The sequence below is a fragment of the Triturus cristatus genome, chromosome 1_2 (assembly GCF_964204655.1).
Source record: "Triturus cristatus chromosome 1_2, aTriCri1.1, whole genome shotgun sequence".
Taxonomy (NCBI): domain Eukaryota; kingdom Metazoa; phylum Chordata; class Amphibia; order Caudata; family Salamandridae; genus Triturus; species Triturus cristatus.
Window position 1 is genome coordinate 771216558 of NC_140580.1, and position 26804 is coordinate 771243361.

The 26804-nt window shown below is 42.4% G+C and overlaps 1 protein-coding gene across 2 annotated transcripts in view; it reads left to right on the forward strand.

Moving 5' to 3' along the window:
- Window positions 1–26804, forward strand: part of FRMPD2 (FERM and PDZ domain containing 2) — a 503133-nt gene that overhangs the window by 158455 nt on the left and 317874 nt on the right. For both annotated transcript variants that reach the window (XM_085608774.1, XM_085608775.1), the window contains exons 12-17: window positions 5385–5523; window positions 9287–9439; window positions 10091–10276; window positions 11768–11936; window positions 12106–12316; window positions 14303–14406. In XM_085608774.1, the coding sequence (XP_085464900.1) occupies window positions 5385–5523; window positions 9287–9439; window positions 10091–10276; window positions 11768–11936; window positions 12106–12316; window positions 14303–14406 (962 nt within the window). The remainder of the gene's footprint in view (window positions 1–5384; window positions 5524–9286; window positions 9440–10090; window positions 10277–11767; window positions 11937–12105; window positions 12317–14302; window positions 14407–26804) is intronic.

Here is a 26804-nt window from a genome sequence, read left to right on the forward strand (position 1 = left end):
ACATGTAACCACCAATTAGTAAGTACATACTATCGTATATGTCTCTTTCTTTCTGCTTTATATACCCCTTTAGTCCAATCATTCATATTTCTTCATGTTTTTACCGTATGTTCATGTAGGAGGTCCTCTATAAACTTGTCTTGCACAACTTACATCTTGGAGCAATTAAGATTTGAAGCTCCATCTGTGACTTCCCCGGTTTTAGGATTTCTATACCTATATAGAGCAAGTGAGTAGTACCATAGTGTATTGGTGTAGATATGTGCTCACCTTATTTAGTATTTTGAGACCATTTTCTCTTTTCTTCTTTTTTCTTTTGGCTTTTAATTATAACTCTATATTATGGCCAATAGTTTATGGCTCTCTTTCCCTGGTGTGTTGCTTTGTATCTCATTATGGTCACTGTCTTTACACGTCTTCTATGTTTTACTTTCTCTTGCCTTTTACCCCATCACGTTTTTGCTCTCCACAATTATTCTCACTACTCCATTCTACTTTAGATATATCCTAAACCTTGTTTTGTCAATACTCTTTATTCTATCAACACTATTTCTATTTAATTTAATTTTATTATATTGTTTTTGTTTCAATATCATGTATTAAATGAGATTGTATATAATGTAATAAAGTGTAAAGATTGAATAATATAGGATGTAATTATTGTACATACTTACGTATCGATTTTTGTTGTGCAACTCTATTTATGTCTATTTAGTAGCAGTTGACAGCTATCCATCAATACCCTATATATATCAGAGAAAACAATGTAGATAATGAAAGATATAAGCTATATATGACCATATACTATGATGATTTTTCTTTCTTTCTATGTCTTTTCATGTTAAAGTGTAGCATTTAGTACTGGTTGTCATCTATGTACAACCTGTATGTGTATATATATATATATGTGTTTCTTAAGATAAAAATGTAAAAAGACTATACATTTTCAAATCTAGGTGTATTTGTATCATATTCATATCATTGTAACCATCAGATTGTATGTTGTTTATATATTCTACACAGCTTTAAGCAATAGACGGTTTCCTGACGAAGGCTGCATAGCCGAAACGCGCGTAGTTCTCCATCTACCGCATTGCTTCTATCAACACTATATGTTTAAATCTGTTTATACGATTGTCTAATGCTTTCCATCTATCGTAAAGTCCCTATCAATCTTACATGTTTACACTGTCTGTATAAATGCTTAATGATGAATTATATGCAAAAAAGAACAGTTAACAATCCAATAGTTCTCAATGTAAGATAAAAAATGAAAAATAATTTTTTTTTCTTTTCTATCTAATATCTGTGTGTGGAAGAAAAAATTATTTCCCTTTTTTTGTTTGTTGAAAATGGTTACTTTTTTACTGTACACCTAGTATTTGTTCTACTTCTCATTCATCTACTTGCTATAACTACTTACCTAAATAGCTCTTCTCCTTACATATAGCAAGTCTATTAATTGAGTAGGGGTCCCCTTTTTCCAAATAACAAGAGACCCATCTAACCGGGACCAATTACAAGGCACTTGATAGATGGGGCTTCAAATTAGTGGTCCATTCTGAGTTAACCTCAGGCTCACGAGGGGTAGGGATTTTAATAAAAAAACAATACCCAATTATTACTAAACACACATACACAGACGACCAGGGCCGATTCGCTGCAATATCCTGTCAATGGGAAGGGCGTGTGGTCAACATAGTGACAGTCTATTTCCCACCTGCACTTCACTCGCTGGCATTCCCAGCGCTCAGCACATTCTTACTTCAACTTCCACAAGGGGACCTAGTCATAGGAAGCGACTTTAACGCAATATTGGATGATACCCTAGACCGGACACCCCCTCGACAACAACATCGGACATATTCCAACCTGGCAGACTTCCTGGACACAATAGGCCTGGTGGATATCTGGCGACTCCGCTTTCCACAAACACGGCAATATACATATCATTCAGGCGTACATAACAACCTTTCCAGAATAGATCACATACTGGCGCCAGCGGGCGAGGTAGGAAAGTTCGCAGACGTAACGCACCTGCCAAGGGGCATTTCGGACTATTCCCCTATTTATGTTATATACACGTGGCATACATCAACACAGCGTCTAATATTTCCTATATACCCTAAGATCTGGAAGGTACTGACTGACACCACCAAACATTATTTCAGTGAGAACAAACCCTTGGTCTCCTCCCTACTTATTTTGTGGGAAGCATATAAAACTGTTCTTCGCAGACAGGCGATCTCACTCATAACAGACTATAAAAGAGAAAAGGCTCAGGCAGTAGAGACACTCGAACAGGAGGTGAGTGACCTAGAGCAACACGCATCAACTACTCCTCAAAAAACAAGAGTATAAAGACCACCTATGAGAGGAAGCGAAGGCGCGATTGTCCACTACTCTGCATACGATCTACGAAGTTGGAGATAAAGCTGGCAGGGCAGACAGGTGGATCGCGGAACTCCAACTCCCCACGGGAGAAGTTACAATAACCCCCCAAGCAATAACAGACCTCCTAGCGCTTCACTATGAGAAAGTATACATTACAGCAATTAAAATAACCCAAGACAAAGCGGAGGCATTCCTCCATGATATCTGGCTTCCCAAGCTTCCAGAGGAGGAGTCTCACTAGCTAGAGGCGGAGTTCTCCATGGAAGAAATATCGATAGCGATCGGAAGTATCCAATTGGGAAAGGCCCTGGGTCCGAATGGTATCCCTACAGAGTGGTATAAATGAAGTGCAACTACAATTACGCCCTACCTTTTAGACAAGTATAAGGCCAGTCTGGAAAGGGGAGAACTCCCACGAGACCAAAGAACAGCAACAATAGTGACCATCTTTAAACCCGATAAACCTGCTCAGGAATGTGCCTCGTATCGGCCCATATCTTTAATCAATGCAGAGGCCAGAATATTGGCCAAGACTTTGGCCAACAGACTTATGTCGCACTTATCCACATTAATACACCTGGATCAGTCAGGGTTCATGCCAGGCAGAAACAAGGCCCTAAATCTAAGACGCCTCCATAGCGTACTGGGACGCAAACACACCATACAAGAAAAAGCCATTATATTATTCCTTGACGCACAAATGGCTTTTGACACCGTCGAATGGCCCTTCCTTTTTGCTGTCCTCACATGGATGGGGTTCAGACCAAAATTCTGGTCCTGGGTTACATTACTATACACAAATCCCCTTGCCCATATGGTGGGCAATGGGCATAAGTCCAAAGAGATTCCCCTGAACCGAGGTACAAGACAGGGCTGCCCGTTGTCACCGCTTCTTTTCGCCCTCGTACTGGAGCCCTTGGTGGCCTGGATTCGGCAAGATCCAATCGTTCATGGGCTCCATGGGACTGAGGGATGGGAAGATCGCATATCCCTATACGCAGATGATGTACTCCTCTATATGGCCTCCCCTAAACACTCTCTATCTAGAATATTGGATATATGTGGATCCTACGGGAGACACTCAGGATATTCTATTAATTGGAATAAATCCGTCTTGTATATTCTGAGAGGGCCGCCACCAAGGCTGCCCGCCGGCTGTGACGTAACGTTAGCAGATAATAGCTTCAAATACTTAGGAATCCATTTCACCCCTGACCCGTAGGTCTTCATGGCTCTGAATCTTCAAGCTCCCTTGAAACAGCTCCAAAGAGACACCAAACACTGGCAACTGCTGCCATTAATGCTACCAGGAAAAGCAGCACTTTTTAAAATGATTGCGCTACCTAGGTTTCTTTACGCCCTCCAAAATACACCGTTCTTGGTCACCCAGTCCTACTTCCGAGACATAGAGGCAGAAGTCACCAAACTCCTCTGGAATAACAAACCAGCTGGCATAGCTATGTCGAAACTGCTCAGAACTTGGTATGATGGTGTCATCGCACTCCAGAGTATGCAGACATACTATTGGGCATCCCAATTGATAGTGATTAACCACTGGTTGCATGTCCCTTACACAGACCCGGCCTATAGGCTTGAAAGATTGGAGCTGGGAGGGATATACCGGGCACTATATAATAAAACCCAGGCCCTGTTAGGCCCAACGAAACACACACTCCAGGTGTGGAACACAGTACTCAACAGGTTGGGATAGGACAACAAAATCACACAAGCGACACCCAACTTGGAAACGGCACGCTAGGTAATCTATGTAAGAGTTTCAAGCATTGGGACAACATAGGGATATCAAAAGTGGTAGATCTCTGGGTCCATGGAAGGGTGATCCCCTTCACGCAACTCTAAGACCAATATGAATCCCAGATTGTATGGAAAAAAGTGCTGGGCGCCCCACACTGTGAAATGGCACCCACGGAACGATTCCGCTATCATCAGATCAAACACGCCCTAGAGGTGACAATCCCCCCTGACACTAGTCTCCCTCAGGCCTCACCACTAGAAGATAGATTGTTGACAGAATACATGGACACGAAAGCCATATCCATGACATATCGTAAAATCGTTAATAATCTACCCGATCCCATGCAAAAGATTCGAGATAAATGGCAAGAGGAGGTGGGTGACCTATATGATGGCGATTGGCAGAAGGCCTTAGCATCCCCTAGAGAAGTAGCGATCACATCTAGACTACACCTTGTATAACTTAAGATCCTCCATAGGATTTACTATACTAAAACTCCCTTTACAAGATAGGGAAGACTGACAGTAAACTCTGCCTGCGACAGTGTGGGGAGCCCGGCACTTTTTTCCATACAATCTGGGATTGTCCCAAAATAGTGCCATATTGGAAATCAGTTATGTCCGGCATCACGAGAGTGAGCGGGAGCTCAGTCCCACCGGAGCCCAAAACGCTGACTTCTGAATATATGGGAGGCAACGGACGTTAACTCCATGGTACAGACTTGGGCGACACTACGAATTACAGTAGCCAAGAGAAACATTGCTAAACACTGGGGCGCACTCACCACCCCCACGGAATGGTGTAAAGATATGGATATGACTATGGTGGCAGAAAAAACTGTATATATACACAGAGGTTGCCCCAAAAAATGGGAGCGCCTGTGGAGCGGATGGAACACCTATAGGGAGGGTATATGTACGGCGCCAGTAATAAACCGTGAAATAGAAAGCAGTTAGCAGGATCTGGATACTACCTTATATACTTATGTGGACTCAAGAAAATGAAACTTGCTGTGTACTATAGCGGTGATGTAAGATGACATGATTTGTGCTGTATAAATATCTCCTGATCTATGTGTAAATTGGTGCTATGTCTGTACCACTTAATGTTAATACATAAAAAGTTTTTTTTTTTAAATCAAGCTGGGGATTGTCCAAGCTGATATTGTGTACAATAGGAGTCTCCTAGACTTTTTCTATGTTGCATTACGTTCATGCTTTCCTTTCTATTGTAGACAGAGCTTGACAAGACACCAGTATTACCTGCAGCTGCGCAAGGAGGTCCTGGAGGAGAGACTGTACTGCACTGGGGAGTCAGCCCTGCAACTTGCTTCCATTGCCTTGCAAGCAGAATGTGGTCCATATATCCCAGAGGTTTGGATGTTACTCAGTTCTTCCAGTCTGCAGTGCATCTTGATGACAGATGCAGAAACTCTTAAAAAAGAGAAGATTTGCCAGCCCTGGGTTGTTTTCTTTATTCAAAGGAGAACAGAGCATCAAATATTTACTCAATAGTTCGCTTCTCCTGCTCTCACTACAGCCGCACTGTTCACGTTTGTCATTTTATTTTCTCTTTGTTCATAGGTGGCAGGTAGGGAATGCTGTCACCATCCACTGATTTGTATGCCATTAGTTCTGTTTCATGTTTTGTATCCCACTGCTCTGAAATGTTCAGATTGTACTGACCAGCCGCGGCTTGTGCATGTAAGGGCGGTAGGGCCAGGTGAGAGGGGGGAGTGTTTCGACAGATGACGATGAGGGAAAATTAATTATTGATTTAATTTTCCCTCGTGGTCGTCTGTCGAATCCACCCCCAACCAGGCCCCACCGCTCCACCATTCTTACCTGCACGGACCGCGACTGGTACTGACATCAAAATATTTGTTCATTTCGTATGTGATGCCATCAGTAAAGGGCTCCTCCTAGAAGTCACATTTCCTAACTTTTACATCTAGTTATTTAATCACCTATTTAACTGGATCCTTTGTCCAAACACACTATCAGATTATACAGTGGTGAAAAATGCATGCAAAGACATTGACCCCTCAAGTGTGCGCCTCATGGTACCATGGAGAGCACAGCCACGTAGCTTGCAGATTAATTCTGAAGTGTATTGCTACAATAAAAATGATGATACATCGAAAATGAATGGTGATCTATGCCCCACTGGCCCTAAAAGTGGCATTTGCCACTGCATTGGATTGACAGGCATGACCTTTAAAGCCCACCGGTTCTCCTGCTTTACACAATGAAAAAAAAAAAATCTTAACTGAGCTTCCTTCCATGACACCTTAACACTGTCATGGAAGTTAGTCGGGAAACTCTAGTATGAAATATCGAGTTATCAGTATATTGAAGCCAAAATACAGAGAAACAAAATATTGAGGAAATAAGTGAACATAAGTAAGTATAGATTTACTATTGTTAACTCCACATGCGTGTACCCTGAAAATGTATATATTGTAAAGATATATTTATGTGAAGTTAAGTATAGTACACCTGCACATACTTATCTGCCAATATTTCGGATTTCAACATTTTAGCTTCTATATTATGGTAACTCCAGATTTCACACTTGATATTCCATACCTATACCATGGCAGATAAATTCTTTAGAGGGTTACCTGCCCCAGAAAATATCTCTTGTCCACAAACCCATGGTATATAGTATTTGACCATATTCCATCCTTCCTTCGTATATCTCCTTTCCAGAAGTACTTGATACATCAACTCCTGACTAAATTGTGAGGATTGTCAGTACCGGACACAAAGGCAGGGGTGACTTTGGATGGAGACGTATGATAACTAACTACGGATGGGAGATTGTGCATGTGTTTCCCAGACTCTCCTCTCAGGCTATGGTTCTTTAGTAGCCATAATAGGCAAGGTTGGCTAAAGAGTAAGCTTTCCTGAGTCTATTGTTGGGCCTGCTACCAGCCCACCTTTTATCATGCCCAGATAAAACATCTCCTAGAATCAGGACTAATGTGACTTTTCAGACTTTTCCCCAAATTCAGAAATTGTAGAGGACACTTGACAGTATCAAAGACGAGAGAGCATGAGCTTACTACTGAACCTGGAAAGCTGGTTTCCAACTTGACTATATTTGTAACCTTGTTTAAGCCTGGGAGCATGGGAGTTGGTGTGAAAGATGAGTCTGACACAGTATTACAGAGCGATCACACACCAAATAAAGCTGAATGTCCCGTCAGTGTTATATTTTACCCCAAAATTATATACTTCTAGTAAACACTTTATCATTATAATAGTAAAGATGAAAAAGAATGGTAAACCTCTTACGCATAAAAATCAACCGTTCAAGTAATATTCAAGAAAATAGCTTTCGGTCTCAGGTTCATTTTATGTTATGCAATAGGCCAATGTTATCCTGGGGAATATGGGTATTCCTTTAGGTGCTGTTCCATTCTTGTAGGTTTGTGACATGCTTATCTCTCGCCCTCCTTTTTAGGTTATTTTGTTTAAAGAAAATAAGAGTAAAATTAACTGATAAATCCGAATAAATGTCAATTTTTTCCAGTTCTGACTGGTTACAGGGAAATTATTGTGTTGCTCTTGGGATACTAATGTCTTTCAGTACTTTGTGATTGGCTCGGAAATTCCCTGCCGGCTACCTAATTGTATTTGAACTATTCCACCTTGTCTTGGGTAATGCAGTACCATGCTAACCTCCCTTCAGATGAAGGAGCCTTGCTGGTGAAGGCTGAAAAACTCCAAAATCCAAAGAGCATTTTAATGGTGAAGAATTATTAATTAGCCACATGAGTCTGACAGTGCTGGATCTGTTGGGATTCACCCTTTAGGGAGCAGATGGGTGTGTAGCCTTCAAACTGAAAATGTGCATTTCGAGTCCAGATGAGACTAATGGCCATAATCAGATTGTGGGGTGTCATTAATGAACTTGGGATCTTTGGTCTCAAGAGGACGGCCATCTTCCTGACCTCTCCATAGCCCCTGGGGCAACTTGGGAGATCTCAGGGACACGCTTCCGGCACCCAGGCCATGTCTTATTAGGGCAAGCCTTGTTCAACACAATACCAACAAGAGGCAAGTAGACACTGGTGACGACAAATGGAGAGGAGCCATACTTTATTAATGTTTATTAATGTGTTTTCTTGAGGAAAAATCACAACTGCAAGAATAGTTTTAACTGGACTTGGTCATTATTTAGAAGTTGTCTTCTGTATCTAGTGAGGTTTTCAGTGGAGGGCACAGTCTGGGAGGTTTTCATGAGATCTTCTTTCAATGAATGGAATCTTCTTATTGGCTGTTCTTTAGACAGGATTTGCAGAAGGGCAATGAGTTGATCTCTTTAAGCTTTATTGTAGCCTATGGGAGTCACTTACAATACAGGTTGTTGTCCATAAAGCCCCAAGGTCTACACCAGTGAGGTTGTTCAGATTCCTGTCAAGGTAGGGGTATTTATATGATTTTCAGGAGGAGATTGAAAAGGTTTCCGCTCATCTGTGAATAAGTGCCATTTAAAAAAAGGTTTGGCATCATAAGATAAATCTCCAAACCGATTTGGTGCCTACTTTAGAGCTTTGGGCACCAGATAATTGGAACCAGGTGTTTAATTTACTTTATTAGGGAGATTTGTGTGGGCCCCTCTTCTTCAGCAGCGCCTTGGATTCCAATGGAGAAGTATTGTTTCTCTTTCTGGATAGTCTCTTGAATTATTGGAAATGTAGAACAGACAAGTTTGCAGGGACAAAATAATGAAAGCAAATCAGTACAGGTAGTATTGAAAATAGTAGATATTCAGCATAAATGTTTGTACAAGTACTAGAGCAACACTGATTCTCTGTGCTAATTGCAGTTTTTCTTTGCACAAAGACCTCGATGCCCCTTCTTGGATCCCTTGGATCCATCCTGGGGGAAGTATTTAATATTTTACCTATCACTTTATAGTAGGAAAGTGCAGAATCCTGTATGTACTGTGTTGACCTGATCTTGTAAGGCAGCTTTGGGACTCACTCGTTATTATTGAAATGAGATAGTAGAATCTGCTGCTGAGTTTCATCTGAACTGCTGCTAGTTTAACATTTGTCAGATTGTCTATGTCTCATGTTTGTATTCACTTACAACCAACCTCTTCTCACCACTTCTCTTTCCACAGGTTCATGGCAGTAACTACTTCCGTCCTGAAGACTATGTGCCCTCCGCGATGCTGGAGAGGCTGAGTGCAGCAGAAGTGTGCGAGGAGCTGAACCGGCTGCACAGGGCTCACTTCCAGCTGCTAGAAGACGAAGCGGAGCTAGAGTTCTTACGGGTAAAGGAAAGAGTTGCTGAGTATCAACATGATGTTACCAAACAATCTGGATGCAGAACAATTTACACATTTCTTAGGACAATTGGAAGTGAGGTTATAGCCGAAGGAGTGAATGTGGAAGTGCATATTAATGAGTGAATAGTTGGACACTAGGAGCAAATAGGTCAGTGAGCACAGAAATGTGAGTGAGAGTGAAACTGAGTGGGAGTCAGTGAGCACAGAAATGAGAGTGAAACTGAGTGTTTTGACAAAGGAGTTAAGTGAGGGAACAAGAGAAGCTTGGTAGTGAGAGAAAGCAAGCCACACATAATTATTTACCTTGAATTGCCAAATCCCTTTGATACTTGAAAGGTTTCGCTCAATAATACAATTGATTCTTACAGATAATGTAATGAAAGTTTTATCTTAGTTACAGAATTTTACAGCACATTTGATAGATTTAAGGAATTATAATTGAATATGTTTCTATTAGTTCCACATATTTAGGGACATATAGTCCAGGTTTTGTGAAAGCAATCCATGTAACTCAAGGTAAAGTTTCCTTATATGTGACACTAAATAAATGGCATTTTTTCCAAGTGATTTAAATGCAGCTACTTTATGATGCCGGAAGTTTCAACACAACACATGATTAGATGTATTTCTCTCTAGCTATGTCAGCAGCTACCAGAATATGGAGTTCTGTTCCATCGCGTGACCCCAGAGAAGCCAACTAGTACGGGGCAAGTGGCTCTGGGAATCTGCTCCATGGGAATCATTGTGTATGAAGTGAAGAATAACTGTCGCATCGTGAGCCAGCGCTATCAGTGGCGGGAAACTGAGAGATTGTCATCTCATGTGAGTGAGGTCACGGACAGTTGCCCTGCTTTGGAAATATCTATCTATCTATCTATCTATCTATCTATCTATCTATCTATCTATCTATCTATCTATCTATCTATCTATCTATCTATCTATCTATCTATCTATCTATCTATCTATCTATCTATCCATCCATCCATCCATCCATCCATCCATCCATCCATCCATCCATCCATCCATCCATCCATCCATCCATCCATCCATCCATCCATCCATCCATCCATCCATCCATCCATCCATCCATCCATCCATCCATCCATCTATCTATCTATCTATCTATCTATCTATCTATCTATCTATCTATCTATCTATCTATCTATCTATCTATCTATCTATCTATCTATCTATCTATCTATGTATCTATCTATCTAATCTTTTACATGGTTAAACCTCCTTCTTGAATGGTTGCCAGCAGTTTCAAAGCTCTTATTTCACAAAAATAGTGTTAAGTGTGAATTATTTCCAATAATTCACAGAGCTGAATTCATTTGTAGGCTATTTATCATCACTAAATAAATAAAAATGCTAATTGATGCTATTAAAAAACACTTTCACAATGGCAGTGCTCATGTTACAGCATTAATCAGCACGCTTGACAAGCTCATCCTTGCATTTGTAAATAAGAACTTATTTGAAACAGCACAATTCTTGATTGCACTTAAACAGACGGAGCTCAAGCTACTTGTTAAAATAACACTCAAGTGAAGATAATAGTTATGAAATTGTCTCACTTCACAAAATATTTAATGCCAGGTAATGCCTCTGTAACATTGATTTATTGCTACCACCACTCTAATCACAATTTCAAAATTATCCCTTTTGGCAACTAGTTCTGTCTCGTGGAATTTAAAAACGGATATCCTCTTACCACATCTTTATTTTTTGCTGGCCATTCTGGCACCATCTCTTGTAGCACTATTTGTAAAAGGCTGATGAACTTTGCACTTTTAACCTCCACCCTGCCATGTCATCTGTTTCATGCATTCCTGTGAATTGAATTTACCGCATAACAATGCATGTCTCTAATACTATCCCAGTTTTAATTTTGCCAGCACATTACCCTCAAGATTGTTTTATAAGAGTCAAAGCCATATTGTTTAAAATATGCATCAAGAGGCCTGCACAGACCGGTGATGATCTCTGATGGGCCTGATCAGTGATGCTCTGCTGATGCTCATGTGATAGCTGGGCAATGCAGAGTAAGAGCCTGCAGAAGCCAGCACATGCTTAGCAGTTTTTAACTGAAACTCTTTTGGCACCTCATGTGCTCTGAGGTCTAGCATTAGATCATTGAGTTAATAAAGGGCTTGCCCTTTAATCTGACAGGCCTAGTAGTCCAGCTTCAAGCTCTATCTCACCAGCAAGGGATATGCTACTTAATACATTTTTTAGCTAAAACCTAAAAATCCATTAGTGAAAACAATATATGAAAAACACATTTACATCAGTTTCTTTCCTTTGTTACAGCGAAAAAAATTCACAGTGCAAAGCAGTTCTAGTGGCAAAAAGCAGACTTTCCTGACTGACAGCTCAAAGACATGCAAATATCTGCTAGGGCTTTGTTCGGCCATGCATACGTTTCATGTGCAGTCTAGCTCGAGGGAGCGCCGCAGGCACCTCCACCACGACACAACAGGTGAGTGACGCCAAGGCAAAGTTCAAGAAGATGCGTGTATTATTGTATTCCTTAATCTAACTCATATTCATTACTCAAATGCACCAGTAGTGCATTGTGCAGAGGTTGTGAGGTCAAAAGGATGGAGATTCAAGGCCACGCAGACCACTTAAACCTTTTTGTCTTTCAGAGGAGAGTAACCTTCTGGACAGGGGCAGCCGGACCTCCAGCTGCATTGCGGAACAGGAAAGGATGGCCCGGATCCAGAGACTCTCACGCTCTGAGATCATGCTGAATGGGGTGCCCCTGAAAGGAGCCTGTGGAGGTGTGATCAGCAAGTCCTGTGATGCTATCAGTTTGGATATGAACAGTGGAAGCGAGGAACATAGGAACCACTACAGGTGAGGAACCTCGTAAGCACTAATCTTGATCTTATTCACATCATGAAATTGATGTCTTCTGTGTACAAGGCATTCATCTGCTTGCTTGCAGGCTGCTCCATGCATGTTGGTGAGTCACACCTTCTTGTAAGAAATAAATTGATGTATGTTAAGAGACCCCTCATTGCATATTGATGGCAACAAGTTTCTGTCAGCATATCAATGGAGCTCTCCAAAAATGTCACTAAAACCTTTTTTTGCCAATTATTAGCCCACACATTGCAGAATCGTGTAGGTGGCATGCTGGATGCAGAATTACCAAAACAGTAATAGGTAAAGGATAACTGGAATAGTTCCTACATACCATGACTATATCAGATCCCTCACCTACCTGTTAGTACATTGCTTGATGTCCTTAAATGTCTGCTTTGAGGCGTAGAGCACTATGAATCTGTTTAAAAAGCAATATTCCAAAACACTTGGCCATTAGCAGGTACAGGTGTTACTAAGGATATGGTAGCAGGATCAACAATGGCTACTGAGGCATATCACTAAGGGAGAGCTGAGTAGGGAACTTGGGATTAATATTGATGTCAGGGCATTTAAGTGAATGTAAATAATAGATTTTTTTGTTTTTGTTTTTCCTAAGTTGATTTATACTTATAGTAAGCAATTTCATCACAATAATGTATCATGGGAGAGGCCATCTTTCATAATAGTGTGTGTGACATTTACAAGTCTCAAAATACTATGGGTCTTTAATACTTCTAGATACACGTATATGATCACCTTTGTTCCCAGTGTCAGCCCTTACCTGTTTGCTTATTTTATTTAATATCATATGCTACCATAGTAAATTAATACTAACTGTGCCAGGACCTTTGCTATATTCCATTGCAATCATATAGAGAAACATATTCATTTTGTATTTTGATCTTCATATATTGCCAATATCTTGTTTTCTGTTTTCATCATTTAAAAGTATCACAAATACATGAAAAATATAATTGTACTCTTAATACTTTTATCAGTATTCACCCACTCCTACAATGGATGTCTTTTAGATGAAGCACTGGTTGGCCATGAATTGCCCTTTGGTATCCATAGCATTGGACTTGGTACCTTTGGCTTTAGCTGTCACAGAGGCAGTACTAAAACACACAGCAAGCAGGGCTGTAACCGCCCTGTTTAGGACTGGAGTTAGCAAGTCCTTTTCATTTTACAAAAATAGTATATATATTAGCTATCTTATAGGCGCTTTGAGCTGGCTCTGTATATCCATTCGTCTGTTATTGTGTCATTTACATTTTTCCTCCTCCCACTACAGCATGGAGCATGGGTCAATGGTTCAAACCCACTTCAGCCACTGACTAACATCACTATGCCTCAAAGCCTTGAAGAATAGATACTTTTATAGCCAAAATACTTGTTTTTAAAGAGGCATACTGAAATTATTTTCCCCCTTTGGGGTTCTCTGTGATCAAGGAGAATTTTCTGTCTTACTGAAATGAAGAACACATAGATCTCCATGGGTTAGGGTGAATTACCTTTTTCAGTGGTGTGTGGTAAAAAGATCTATTTATATATTTATATTGTGGTAGTGTGAAGTATCTCCTAATGCATTGGAATGCAGCATGTTCTCTATATGGGACAATTTAAATAATCTCCCACTTTAAAATTGAGTTTAAAGATCAATAAAAGAAGAGTGTAAAGTTCTCCAAAGGTAGAATGAAATGATCTCATGGAAGAGGTTAAATGGAAGACTCTATTGCATTGAGCCTCAAGGTCTCTCTATGTGTGATCAGAGGTAACATTCCCTTATGACAGAGAGTGCTCTCTTTGGGAGGCAATAGGATACCCTGATCCCTAGATATGCCTCTCTATCTCTCTTCCTTCTCCTCCCTTTCTCTCTCTCTCTCTTTAATATAGGGTGGTTGGATTATTTCATTTTGTAGTCCAAGGCTATTCATGCTTATTTTCAGTCCTATATTTTTTGTTTACACCCAGTACATCAGCCGAAGCATCTCAATGCGAGAGCCCCTCCAACCTCTGTGAGAAACATCGGAGCTCAGATTATCTCTCGATCCACTGCACCCCGAATGTGACCCAGGGTGAGTATATGGTGTCGACAAATTGTGTCATGTTAGATTTCATTGAATGCAACTCATTAACTCATGGAATTTCACATGGGATTATGGTCCTGTAAATTTGCACGGATGATTTCATAAAATCATCAAGTAGCGAACACCCAAATGCATAGGTAACTTAGACACATAGAAAAAGTAAACCTTATAGGCCTTACTACAAGTACGGCGGTCCTGGGACCACCGTACTCACGGTGGGTGTCCGACTACCACCCATCCGCCCAATTATGAGTGGGCCGGGAAGCTCGCCACATGACCACCGTCTCCACCAGGTTCAAGGATCCAGCTGCGTCGGCGGTCTTCAAAGGGCCTGAATATGCTGGCAGTGCTAATGTCGGCAGCGCTGAGCATATTTCAACTTGTTTTCCCACCGTCCATTTCATGGCGGGACCCCACCATGAAAAGGGTGGCAAAAATGTTCGTAAGAGGGCCCTAACAGGCCCCCCCCTGTGCAATCTGGGCATGGAGGTGCATGCAAGGGGGCACAGGTTGATACTCCCCTGGAATTGCACCTTAGTTCCTGCACATTATGGCATGCATATTAGTTAAGAAACAGACTTAGGCAAGAGAAAATAGACAAAAATTGTGCAGGCATACAATATATACATGAGATTGCAATTCATTGAATAACTTGAACGACTTCATGCAGTATTATCACAAAAATATTTTACGTTTTTATATATAAAATGTTTTGTTTTATATTATAAATTAATAAAAATCTTTACTGCATTAAAAGCATGATTCACAATCCTGTTATCCTGTACATTGATAAATGTTATTTGTATACATTGTTGACAATTGTACTACAGTACATAATGTATCAATTCATTAAACTGCAATACAGATAGCAATTTGTTCATGATATGATAGACCTGAAAATCTAAAAATATTTTTTATTGAAGACAATATATGGGCACAGAAGTTGACGGTGTATAGACACTATGCGCATTTCGGTGGGAATGCCTTCATCAGAGGCCGTCATTTATAACACTATGCTTCTAGCTCGAATGTCCAATGTCTAGACGATAAATAATTATGTTGGATGTATTGTCCGTATTACTTCATCCAGAAAAGGCTGAGTTCAAAGGAATATTGTATCCATGTTAAGTTTTCCAAGGTTCAGGAAACTGGGCAGAGTGAGACTATGAATATTCCAGGTTTTTGGGGAATGTCTGCAGATGCATTCCCTTAAAGTTTAAATGCATATGCTTCATATGCATGAGTGTCCGATTAGAGGGGAAAGACTTTCCTCACATGTTGCTCTCAGTTCTCCCTCTGCGAGGTGATCTGGGCACTATGCATAAGAGTCACATGTGGCTCTATATTCGGCCTCTGTAAAGCGGTCTAAGTGCTCCTGCAGTCAACATGTGCCTGCCGCCGCGTTTGCCCCGACATCCAACATGCATGACATAGTGCATGCCACACCATGCAGGAATGTGCTGCAGGCTCTCTCATGGCAGTGGTATACTTGTTAGGCTCTTCTATGAGCCTAACATATCGCTGCTGCAAGACCACCGCAGCACCGCCCGCCCACCATGGATTAAACCACAGGCTTGGCGGTCTTCCTTGGACCGCGGCGGTGGCTGTCCCAGCCGAAGACTACCAAACCTCTAAATAAGGCCCTATGCCTAAATTTCCTAATGCTAATCTATTTGCAATGGAAGAGAGAGTAGTAACTTCATAAATTACATGAAGCTATATCTTTTTCAGGATTCAAAAAATCCCACAGCTACTGATGGAAAACAATGAAAGGTATAGATTTCCTGCCATATACCTAAGATTAAATGTGTGGACTTTCTGCAAGTTGAATCTTTACAAGTTTACAGTAAATTTCAAGGTCTAAATACACCTTTACCTTTTTCTTTTTTTACCTCCAAAAGGAAGTGGTTTTCCAGGGCAGATACCATTTCCCTAAAAAACCCCATCCAACTTGGGGTTTTTGATGTTTTTAAGTCCTATTTTGCACTTTTAATAAAACCCCGTGTGGCGTAAGGAATGCGTGTATAAATGGAGTGTAAAACTGGAAGTTTGTATAGCAACAAAGTTACAGCTTTAAGGGTTTCCAATATCTCTTCAATGCCATTCCTCATTTTTCACTGGGAACACCAATGTTCTAAATCTTTGAATTGCATACTATAATATAATATTGCGAATCAGAATTTTAAATTTACCTGTACAAATTCCATTTATTGACCACCTATGCCCATGCAGTTTGACCAATAAGATTTAAAACTTTGCACATGGCATATATTTCTCAAGGGATCTACCTCTTCAGTTAAAATTCCCCAAACTGCTATTTAGTTTAAACTTTTATTTGCATTTAGCCACTTGAACTTTTGTTTACATATAATTATAAATATATTTTTAAAATCATAGAGAAATTTAAATTGAGAGATGATAAAGAGAAATGCTCAGAAAAGTACAGATTAGGGAATGGAGAGGGAGCGGACAGCTATTTCTAAAAGTATAACTCATTACAAGTAACAGGGAATAGGTGCACAGTTCCTTTTTTCACAGTCATCTTCCCTCTTGTGCTGCTGTTTCGTACTACAGTAATAAGCTTAAATTCAAATATTTGCAAATATATATAAAGAAGAGAGGAACTCTCTGGTGAGAAGGACGTGAAATGTAAAAAGACAGAGAAAATTGAGAGAAAGCAAAGTGCAGGGTTGACAAGTGTGGAGGGTGCAGAGTAATACATACAGTACTGAAAGATAACTAAATTATTGTTTGGGTGGGCTGAGCAAGTAGCGGAGGGCAATTTCCCACCAGTCTTCTTGTTTGCCCGGGTTAGTTGATTACTCTCTTCACTTATAAGACTATGGACTTCATTTAGAGTTCAGCAGATGGGCTACCCCGCCACAAAGGTGACAGATATCCCGTCCACTGTATTATAAGTGCCATTGGTTATAATGCATTTGTAATATGATGAATGGGATATTCGTAATGTTTGCGACGGAGTAACTAGTCTGTCGAACTCTAAATCAACCCTATGTTTCTTAGCATACAGTTGTCTCTCATAAATTTCAACTTAGTCCCTGTATCTGATTCCATAATCACATAACCTTGTAAATACCGGTATAAGGATTATTGTCATCCATGTCAAGCCATAGACCCACTAAAATGTTTTTGTTCGACCAGATCAAACTTTTATTAATCAATTCTTTTTTTATTATCTGAGTTTATGCCTACCTGTGGCCGGCAAGGAATGCAAATATATACTTGGAAACCAACTATTGCAATGACAATAATAAGACCCTCTTCCCTCCACTCTTCTACCAAATGCACCAAATGACACTTGCTTTAATCAGATACTTTTCTGACTTGGGAGCTGGGGAACCAGGCTCACGTTCTGGCATCGGCTCAACATGCTGGGATTCTGGTCAAATCACATAATCTTCCCATGCCAAAAAATATAATAATTGGACCTTTTGTATGATAACTGGTGCTTATGTAAAGCTCAACAATGTGCTCAGTCCGAGTTTGTGAGATATATATATAGTCGAAACGCGTCTTGCCTTTTGTTTGGATTAAACTTTATTTTTGCCACTACTTCACGGAGTCTGTGCCTGACTGTTTCGCTGCCGCCAGGAATGGGATTGAATATATATATATATATATATATATATATATATATATATATATATATATATATATATATATACTGTTAAACCTTTATTTCTATAGCGCACGGCTACTCCGAGGAGTGTCCCGGCGCTTTGTCGAGGCGGCTCGGTAAAACAAAATATCATAAAACAGGCACTAGAAAAAAAAACAGAAACACCCTAGAGGTTAAAAAGCCAAGTCTTAAGGCTCTTCCTAAACAGAAGGAGAGTAGAGGAGGACCGTAGGTCCAAAGGCAAGGAGTTCCACAACTGAGGGGCCCTCAAACTAAAAGAGCGACCCCCAGTGCGGGCCTTCCTCACTCGGGGAACCACAGCGAGAAACAAAGATTCCGACGGCAGAGATCTAGCTGGGCGGTAGAAAGACAGTCTCCGCTGTAGATACTTTGCTCCGGCGCCAAATAGCGCTTTATGTGCCAAGGTCAGTGCTTTAAACATAATCCGCTTCCGGATGGGCAACCAATGAAGCGATCGCACCAGACCCGAAGCTCTCGCTCGCCTATGGAGACCAAAAATAGCACGGGCCGCAGAGTTCTGCACAACCTGCAGCTGCTGAACCAGATATTCCGGAAGACCTACATAAAGGACGTTCGCATAGTCCGATCTAGAGCCTATTAAGGCTTGCACAGTGATCTTTCTATGCTCTTCTGTAAGTAGAGGCAGGAACTTCCGGAGCATCTTAAGAATGCCAAAGCAGGTACCCACCAGGCCAAGAATATGTGATCTCAGTGACAGATTATTGTCAACCTTCACTCCCAGATTTTTTGCCACAAGCGATGCCTGGGCGGGGGGACACATACCTAATGGCCACCAGGCCTGCCAGTCAGGGTCCAGAGAGCAGCCGAAAAACAGCACCTCCGATTTATTGGAGTTTGCCTTAAGGCTGTTCCTCTGGAACCAGCTGAAGACCCTCTCCAAGCAACCCCGGATGTTCTCTCCATCAAAAGCCTGATCTTTCCCACACGTGAAGAGCAATTGAGTGTCATCAGCGTAGGATACGATCTGGGCCCCAGAGGACTCCACCAGTGCCGCCAAAGGTGTCATAAAGATGTTAAACAGAGTCGGGCTCAACACAGAACCCTGTGGAACACCGACTCCCAGTGGCGGCATCTCGGCGGAGCTCGGGGAGGCCCAGACCGTTTGTCGGCGGCCCTCAAGAAAAGATGTAAACCAATTGAACACCGTCCCCCTCAGACCGATGTCGTACAGTCTGGAGAGGAGCACCTCATGGGGGACGGTGTCAAAGGCCGCCGACAGATCCAGCATGACGAGCATGGCCCTTCCTCCAGAATCCAGTGTCTCCCTGATGATCTCAGACACTTCCAGAAGTGCCGTCTCCGTACTTAAATTAGGACGGAAACCGGACTGCGATGGATGGAACAAATCATTGGATTCGAGAAAGCTAGAGAGAACGCCATGTACATGCTTCTCCGTAATCTTAGCCAAGGCCGGCAGAAGGGAAATTGGCCTAGAATTGGCCAAAACCTCCGGGTCCAACCCAGGTTTTTTGAGGAGGGGGATCACCATAGCCCTTTTCCAGGGCAGCGGAACCCTCCCCTCCCTCAAGGACAGATTCACCAAAGGGTTGACCAGTGGATTAACCACGGCCGCCATCTTGGCCAAAAACTTGGCAGGACAAGAATCCAATGGCGAGCCCGATTTAAGATTGGCCAGAAGAGCTAAGGAAACATCGGTAGAGACAGGAGGAAACTCAACAAGAACCGCACCCTGCGTGGACGGGGAGGATAATCCGGCCATCGGACTGGAACACACCTCCACAGGCCTCACTGGGAAAGAGTCCTGGATAGACTTTATCTTATCTGTGAAAAATGTGGCCAAATCACAGACCCAGCGCGTTGATGGAACACTGTGGGACGTGTTGGATCTGGGCGCCGTAAACTCCCTCACCACAGTAAAGATCTCTTTACAGGAGTTGGAGGCAGTCTCAATCCTCCTGGCCAGATAATCCTTTTTCTCCCGGAGAATATCCTGATGATAGGATTTAATCATTGTCCTGTAAGCCAATCTGGCTTCCGGATCATAGCGGAGGCGCCATGCCCTCTCGGCCACCTTACACTGGGCGCGAGTGGCACACAATGCCTTAGTGAACCATGGGGCTGAAACCCTCTTAGCCATATCCCGAGGGGCCATTACGGGGGCCAGATCATTCAGCCTCTCCAACAGCCATCCCTGCAAGGACTCCACATCCTGCTCTAGATCCCCTGAAAGAGGGCAAGGATGGTCCATAGCAGCTTGAGCCAGCAACTCAGGTGTAACTCTATGCAGAGCCCTTCGAACAGTGCCATGCTGTCTGGGGGCGCTATTGGATGATTTTTCGCCACCCAATACACAAAATCTGGCCAACCTATGGTCGGACAAAAGCACCGGAAGGAGCTCAACATCAACGAGAGGAACCGAGGAGAAGACCTGATCTAAAGTATGTCCCTTGTCGTGTGAGGAACCGACCAAAAAAGGGACAAGACCGAGAGGGGCCGTAATGTCAAGCAGTTTTTTTACATCCGGATCATCGCCGACGTCCATATGAAAATTAAAATCTCCTGCCAGAAGACAGTGCTGCGCCCTTAAAGCCATGCCAGATATGGCCCCCTGAAGGTCATCAAAAAAAGAGCCCACTGGTCCGGGAGATCTATATACCAGCAGCCCTTTCAAGGCTTGATGCGGGGTCAATCTGATAGTGAAGGCAAGGGATTCGGCTCCTGCAATGGTATCCAAAGAAGAAATAGAACAGGTAGCTGACTTTTTCACTACTACCGCCACCCCTCCTCCCCTGCCTTTCACTCTATCTTGACGCAAGATTGTAAAATCAGGAGGAAATGCCGCCATAATGTCCGGATTGGACGTCTCCCCCAACCAAGTTTCTGTCAGCAGGAGACAAAGTGGTTTTTTTTCCTGGACAAGGAGATCAAAGATCTCCAAGGCGTGCTTACCTACCGATCTCGTGTTAAGCATTAAGCAGAGGTGTTTAACACAGACCTCATCTCTCCGGAGTGAAGCGGCCGGGGCATAACCTGGCGACCACCCGCAGGCCGGACACAACCGTTTACCTCTGTAACGGCCCGGGAACACGGAGCGGCAAGCACAAGAAGAGCTTTGCAAAGCACGTAGTTCCCTAGCAGTATAGCAAACCATTTTACCCAATACGAAGACTTACAGCCAGGCACTCTCGCCGCTCCGCCGCCTCCGGACCGCTGACGGACGCAGACGGGCAGGACTCTGGCAAGACTCAGGCAAAAGCGAAGGCAACCCCACTGCGCGATCCCGCTGCGCTAAAAGGAACGGTTTAAATAGGTCCTCCAGGTGAGGTCCTACCTGCCCCACAAGGACGCTAAAGATGGCGCTGCCAGAGCGCCACTTCCCAACCCAAAATGGCGCCCAAAGTCAGAGCGCTGCTGTTCAAAACTACCAGGGAGCCCGGACCCGCTAAAAGAGCGGTGAATCTCCAATTTTATATGCGGTAATGGGGAACTCCTAGCTAACAGCGAGGATAGAGAGACAGTGAAAAGAGCACACTTAATAAAACACTAAGTAGGGCTAAAATGCGCTAGCAAACTGCGCGAGCGTGCCTTAAAGAGCCGCCCCTCCGGGCAAATATATCCAAAGAGGGCGAGCACACACAAGAACATATATACAAAGTCCATTCTCCTGTTCCGGAGCCCCCGACCCTTCAGGGCAGCCTCAATCGCAATGGGCACGGAGCAGCCCATCAATTGAACCAAAAAAGAAACTTGAGGCTCAATACTTGAAGTGAAGCTTTATTCAGCGTCCAAGTAACACAGCATGCTTCCCCTTCTAACGTTTCGGCACTAATTGGCCTTGTTCACAGGTGGGAATCAGATTGCAAAATGCTTTCATGCGTGCGTTTAAAATAGTTACCTCACGTGACTTAGTATGGAAAATACAAATCCCATAGTGCCTTGTTGTAGCATCACAGAATAACAGTCTGGAAATCCTCGTATATTGCATCCTTATTGGCAGTCTTTATAAGCACAGGCACATATGTAGGTGTGGAATCTTGCAAGAAAACAGTCAGGTGAGTACATATCCGTAGCGTTGTAATTCTACATTTGGTTAGAAAAAGCTTCACATACCAGCACGATCGAGAAAGGATGTTCTCCCTTTCTCGAATCCCTTCCACACGCGCTCGTTTTTTCACTGTATTAGCATTTCCTCAATAGGCCGGGCGCGTGAGTGGGTCATGCTCCTCCATTTAACACACAAAGTCCATTCTCCTGTTCCGGAGCCCCCGACCCTTCAGGGCAGCCTCAATCGCAATGGGCACGGAGCAGCCCATCAATTGAACCAAAAAAGAAACTTGAGCCTCAATACTTGAAGTGAAGCTTTATTCAGCGTCCAAGTAACACAGCATGCTTCCCCTTCTAACGTTTCGGCACTAATTGGCCTTGTTCACAGGTGGGAATCAGATTGCAAAATGCTTTCATGCGTGCTTTTAAAGTAGTTATCTCACGTGACTTAGTATGGAAAATACAAATCCCATAGTGCCTTGTTGTAGCATCACAGAATAACAGTCTGGAAATCCTCGTATATTGCATCCTTATTGGCAGTCTTTATAAGCACAGGCACATATGTAGGTGTGGAATCTTGGAAGAAAACAGTCAGGTGAGTACGTATCTGTAGCGTTGTAATTCTACATTTGGTTAGAAAAAGCTTCACATACCAGCACGATCGAGAAAGGATGTTCTCCCTTTCTCGAATAACCTTCCACACGCGCTCGTTTTTTCACTGTATTAGCATTTCCTCAATAGGCCGAGCGCATGAGTGGGTCATGGTCCTCCATTTAACACACAAAGTCCATTCTCCTGTTCCGGAGCCCCCGACCCTTCAGGGCAGCCTCAATCGCAATGGGCACGGAGCAGCCCATCAATTGAACCAAAAAAGGAACTTGAGGCTCAATACTTGAAGTGAAGCTTTATTCAGCGTCCAAGTAACACAGCATGCTTCCCCTTCTAACGTTTCGGCACTAATTGACCTTGTTCACAGGTGGGAATCAGATTGCAAAATGCTTTCATGCGTGCTTTTAAAGTAGTTACCTCACGTGACTTAGTATGGAAAATACAAATCCCATAGTGCCTTGTTGTAGCATCACAGAATAACAGTCTGGAAATCCTCGTATATTGCATCCTTATTGGCAGTCTTTATAAGCACAGGCACATATGTAGGTGTGGAATCTTGCAAGAAAACAGTCAGGTGAGTACATATCCGTAGCGTTGTAATTCTACATTTGGTTAGAAAAAGCTTCACATACCAGCACGATCGAGAAAGGATGTTCTCCCTTTCTCGAATCCCTTCCACACGCGCTCGTTTTTTCACTGTATTAGCATTTCCTCAATAGGCCGGGCGCGTGAGTGGGTCATGCTCCTCCATTTAACACACAAAGTCCATTCTCCTGTTCCGGAGCCCCCGACCCTTCAGGGCAGCCTCAATCGCAATGGGCACGGAGCAGCCCATCAATTGAACCAAAAAAGAAACTTGAGCCTCAATACTTGAAGTGAAGCTTTATTCAGCGTCCAAGTAACACAGCATGCTTCCCCTTCTAACGTTTCGGCACTAATTGGCCTTGTTCACAGGTGGGAATCAGATTGCAAAATGCTTTCATGCGTGCTTTTAAAGTAGTTATCTCACGTGACTTAGTATGGAAAATACAAATCCCATAGTGCCTTGTTGTAGCATCACAGAATAACAGTCTGGAAATCCTCGTATATTGCATCCTTATTGGCAGTCTTTATAAGCACAGGCACATATGTAGGTGTGGAATCTTGGAAGAAAACAGTCAGGTGAGTACGTATCTGTAGCGTTGTAATTCTACATTTGGTTAGAAAAAGCTTCACATACCAGCACGATCGAGAAAGGATGTTCTCCCTTTCTCGAATCCCTTCCACACGCGCTCGTTTTTTCACTGTATTAGCATTTCCTCAATAGGCCGAGCACATGAGTGGGTCATGGTCCTCCATTTAACACACAAAGTCCATTCTCCTGTTCCGGAGCCCCCGACCCTTCAGGGCAGCCTCAATCGCAATGGGCACGGAGCAGCCCATCAATTGAACCAAAAAAGGAACTTGAGGCTCAATACTTGAAGTGAAGCTTTATTCAGCGTCCAAGTAACACAGCATGCTTCCCCTTCTAACGTTTCGGCACTAATTGACCTTGTTCACAGGTGGGAATCAGATTGCAAAATGCTTTCATGCGTGCTTTTAAAGTAGTTACCTCACGTGACTTAGTATGGAAAATACAAATCCCATAGTGCCTTGTTGTAGCATCACAGAATAACAGTCTGGAAATCCTCGTATATTGCATCCTTATTGGCAGTCTTTATAAGCACAGGCAATTCCTCCTGGCTCTTAACAGTTCCCCATATGGGATACTGTTGATCAGATTTTTTGGGTGGCAGCTATCAGCATGTAACAGGCTGTTGCCTGATGTTGGTTTCCTGAATAATCGACTTTTCAAGTCTATTATCAACCAAATTCAATTTTTTCTTCATGGATAGTGCTACTGAATTGTAGATTTAGATTGTTATCATTTAATATTTCTTCAAATCGTTTAGCTTCACTTTCTGAACCTCGCCAGATACAAAAGATGTCATCAATGTATCTTGCCCAGATGACGACATGTTGGGAAAAGGCATCGATCTTACTGGCCACCTGCTCCTCCCACCAGCCAAGGTACCACCCCGCGTAGCTGGGGCGAAGCAGGTTCCCATCGCCGTTCCCTGGGTTTGGCGGTAAATCACATGGTTAAATAGAAAAAAATTGTTAGTCAAACAGGCCTTCATCATATCAAGGAGCATTTCAGTATGCTTGAGGTAAGATCTAGTTTTTAGAAAATATTGACTAGCATCGATCTCCAATCCATGCGGTCTGCACGTATATAGACTGTTCACGTCTAACGGTATTATTAGCATATCATTGTCCCATACCACATTTTCAGCCAATCTCAGGAAGTCACCTGTATCACGTACATATGCTGGTAAGGACTGAACATAGGGTCTCAGAAAGAAATCTATATATTTGGAAGTGTTCTCATATAGACTTCCCATAGAGGAAACTATAGGTCTGCCTGGCGGTTTACGGTGGTCCATATGGAGCTTAGGTAGCAAATACATTGCAGACATTTTAGGGTGTTCACAATTAAGAAATTTAAATTCATCATTAGTTAGAAGCTGTTCATTTTTCCATTTCACCAAATCATTTCTATATTGATCATTACTGATTTCATAACATTGTCTATCAGTTCTCATATAGTTCTTGACATCATTTAATTGTCTATTCCCCTCATCAAGATACATTTGTAGAGGCCAAACGACAATATTCCCCCCTTTATCAGATTTTTTTATTACAATAGATAGATTGTCTTGTAATTCCCTGATTGCCAACTGTTGTTGGCGGGTGAGGTTAAAATTAACTGTTGATTTAGTTTTACTCAGTTTTTTCATTTCTTCATTTACACCTTTTTCGAAAATATCTATAGCGTCACAGTGTATTTGTGGCATAAAGATAGATTTCGGCTTGAAACCACTACCACTACTCCGATCTAAAAATACATTTTCTTCAATCATGGTATCTGGCAGACACCTATTCTCAACCTCTTGGACATCAACCAATTCATACATAGTTTGTAAAGTTTAGAAATCGGCAATTGTCAATATATATAAACTGAATGCAAAAAAAAAGTCTGTCCTTACACCTCCGATAGTCCAAGTTCACATGATCTGATCTCAATGCATCCCCTAGATTCACAGGCAGATAGATCTCCTGGGGTTAGCGCTGTGACTCTCAGGCCTCTAAGATTATGGGACACTTCAATTCTTTAAATTAATTTGCCAGGGATGTTATTCATGGGCTCCATAGGTTGTGAAACTCCCGCACCTGCTGCTTCTGACTTGATGAAATCTTCTCCATCCCCACTAGTTCCTAGATGCGGTGGAGCCAGCTTCTGATCTAGAATCTTGTCCGCGCCACAGAGAACAATTATTACCTGCTTCAGTGCACACAATAGTAGGCTCATTAGTTATCCATTTGGGGAGCTTAGCGGATATGCTTGTTTGTTAGCTAGACCTAAAGTTACATAAATCAGCATTCTAGGGATATTTGTGCTGAATATTAAATCTATGCTGGACTGTCCTTCCTCTCAATCGCACCTAGGACAGTCCCATAAGTGATGCAACAAGGTTCCCCCAGCTACAGATTGCCTTCAACAGTTCTTGGTAGGGTCCCACTCATGGATTATTGATGTTTTGTAATCCCAATAGGTTGCTATCTTCACTAGTTTCTCCCTACCTGAGATGCAGGGGGCTTTTCGAGCTCTATAATAGACCTGTTTATGTTCTTTGCTCTTAAGATACCTCATTATCTCTGTCTCTCACCTTCTCTGACTCCACAGATTTTCAGTTTTGGATGCATATGTTAGAAAATTGTGGATCAGAGAGAATGAGTTTGACCCCCTGAGTGGATATTAGCCTTTTCTCAAACTGAGTCATGGGCTTACTTGCGTATGGGTTTATCATCTTTCGGGTTGCCTAATGCCTTCCTTGGAGATGCCTCTGCCTTTTGCCTTATGCTATCCCATAGTCTGATGTATCCTCTTGCACACTGATTTCTGGCATTTGGTATGGTATAGTGACTCCAGGGCTGGGGTAAAGTTTGGATTGCGTATGAGGGCATTATCAGTGAAGGACATTTTTTGAGGTCTTTCTTTTATACCACC